The following is a 1,460-nucleotide window of genomic DNA, read 5'->3' as shown; positions in this document are numbered from 1 at the left end:
CTGCTGTGACTGGTATGCAGGAAAAACCTCGTCCTGTCAAAAACTGCTTTATACCAATTCCCCCAGGCCTTGTGCACACATGAAGGAAGAAATCAAATTAATTAAGATTGATATAGTAAGAAAATTCACCACACACATATGCAAGAAAATCCAACATAATATAGAATATTGAGCCTATTGCTATTCCCATGCATCTTAAGCCTGGGCCAGCTTATCAGAAGTGAAGTGCCACTCAACAAGAGGCTCGCACTTCATGTACTGTCCTTCAGAGAATAGGCAGGACACGAAGGACCTAAAAAGGGAATTGAAGAAGAGGCAATAGCCAGAAAAGAACCAAAAGAAAAGGGATATAATCACATACAAGAAGCTGATAGTATTCTGCCTCTCGCATAAGCTCTGAATATGCAGCATCAGTTAGTGTGGGAACCACACCATCCCTCAACCAATTCAAAATATGCCGGAAGTGTTTCCCGTCCCTATCAATGAAAACGTATCCCTGCAGAATCAAAATTCAGAAACGATTCATTACCCGCAACACCCTCTGAAATGAAACTCAATGAAGCAAACCTCCTGTCCCATTTGTCCCTTTCCCTTCCTTTTCCTCTCAACTTAAATAAAATATAAGTTCACTTCCCTCTAGGAAACTAAGGGTCATTCTCTCAACAAATAATAATAATAATAATAATTGGCCAGGCAACACTTCCATCTTCATCAAACCAGGCGGTTATCCCTCGAAGTTTCTAAAATACTTACCAGTCATTCCAGGAAACTTGACAAAAATAAATGAAAATAGCAGCCATTATTTAACTGGGCAGTCCTTGGCATTTACTCCTCTTAATTGTGTACACACTATGGAACAACAAATAAGCATAATTGTAATGTTACTACCTTATCAGGATCCTCAGACACCATGAATCTTCCCCTGAACATAGCAGCAAGCATGGAATCAGGCTCACCCTGCGTTAATGTATCAATTGTGGTGCAAAATTTCTTCCCTCCTGTAAATTAATTAACCCCATTACATTTTCACAATAAACCATTCATAAGCGAGCACAATTAACTGAAGAAGAAGAGGAGGAGGAGGAGGAAGTTATAACTCTTTTAAATAGAGTGGAAAAAACAGTGAAATTTCATCTGGGTCTTCACAGTTTGATTTATTTTAGGATCTAAAAAGGAATATCCGCAGACATTTTACTACATAGACAGAGTCGTAAATAAATTAGAGACAGAGAGAGAGACCGATGTTGAGACGAATTAGAGAAGAGAAAGTGTGGTCTTTCATTATTTGCATTCTGTAGAAAAAGAGAGAGATGGGTACTTTCGAGCAAAAGAAAAAAAGGGAAGCTTTTCAAGCATCCATGAATCACAGAGGTGATGAAGGCAGAGGGTCCATTTAGCTGTCTGTATGTGTTAGGTAATTTGAGGACCGTTTTCCTCTCAAATTATAATTATTACAAAAA

General features: G+C 38.5%; 1 protein-coding gene across 2 annotated transcripts in view; it reads right to left on the bottom strand.

The window, feature by feature from the left end:
* The window catches only part of LOC105132481 (FH protein interacting protein FIP2-like), a 6,499-nt gene extending 5,039 nt beyond the window's left edge, over positions 1-1,460 (bottom strand). For both annotated transcript variants that reach the window (XM_011036014.1, XM_011036015.1), the window contains exons 1-3: positions 1,240-1,460; positions 889-998; positions 362-496 (exon numbers count right to left, since the gene is read on the bottom strand). In XM_011036014.1, coding sequence (XP_011034316.1) covers positions 362-496; positions 889-998; positions 1,240-1,291 — 297 coding nt within the window. In that variant the 5' untranslated portion in view covers positions 1,292-1,460. The remainder of the gene's footprint in view (positions 1-361; positions 497-888; positions 999-1,239) is intronic.

Source organism: Populus euphratica, unplaced genomic scaffold, assembly GCF_000495115.2.
Source record: "Populus euphratica unplaced genomic scaffold, PopEup_1.0 scaffold27.1, whole genome shotgun sequence".
NCBI classification, from domain to species: domain Eukaryota; kingdom Viridiplantae; phylum Streptophyta; class Magnoliopsida; order Malpighiales; family Salicaceae; genus Populus; species Populus euphratica.
Note: the sequence above shows the minus strand (reverse complement) of the source record. Positions and strands in the feature narration are given on the sequence as shown.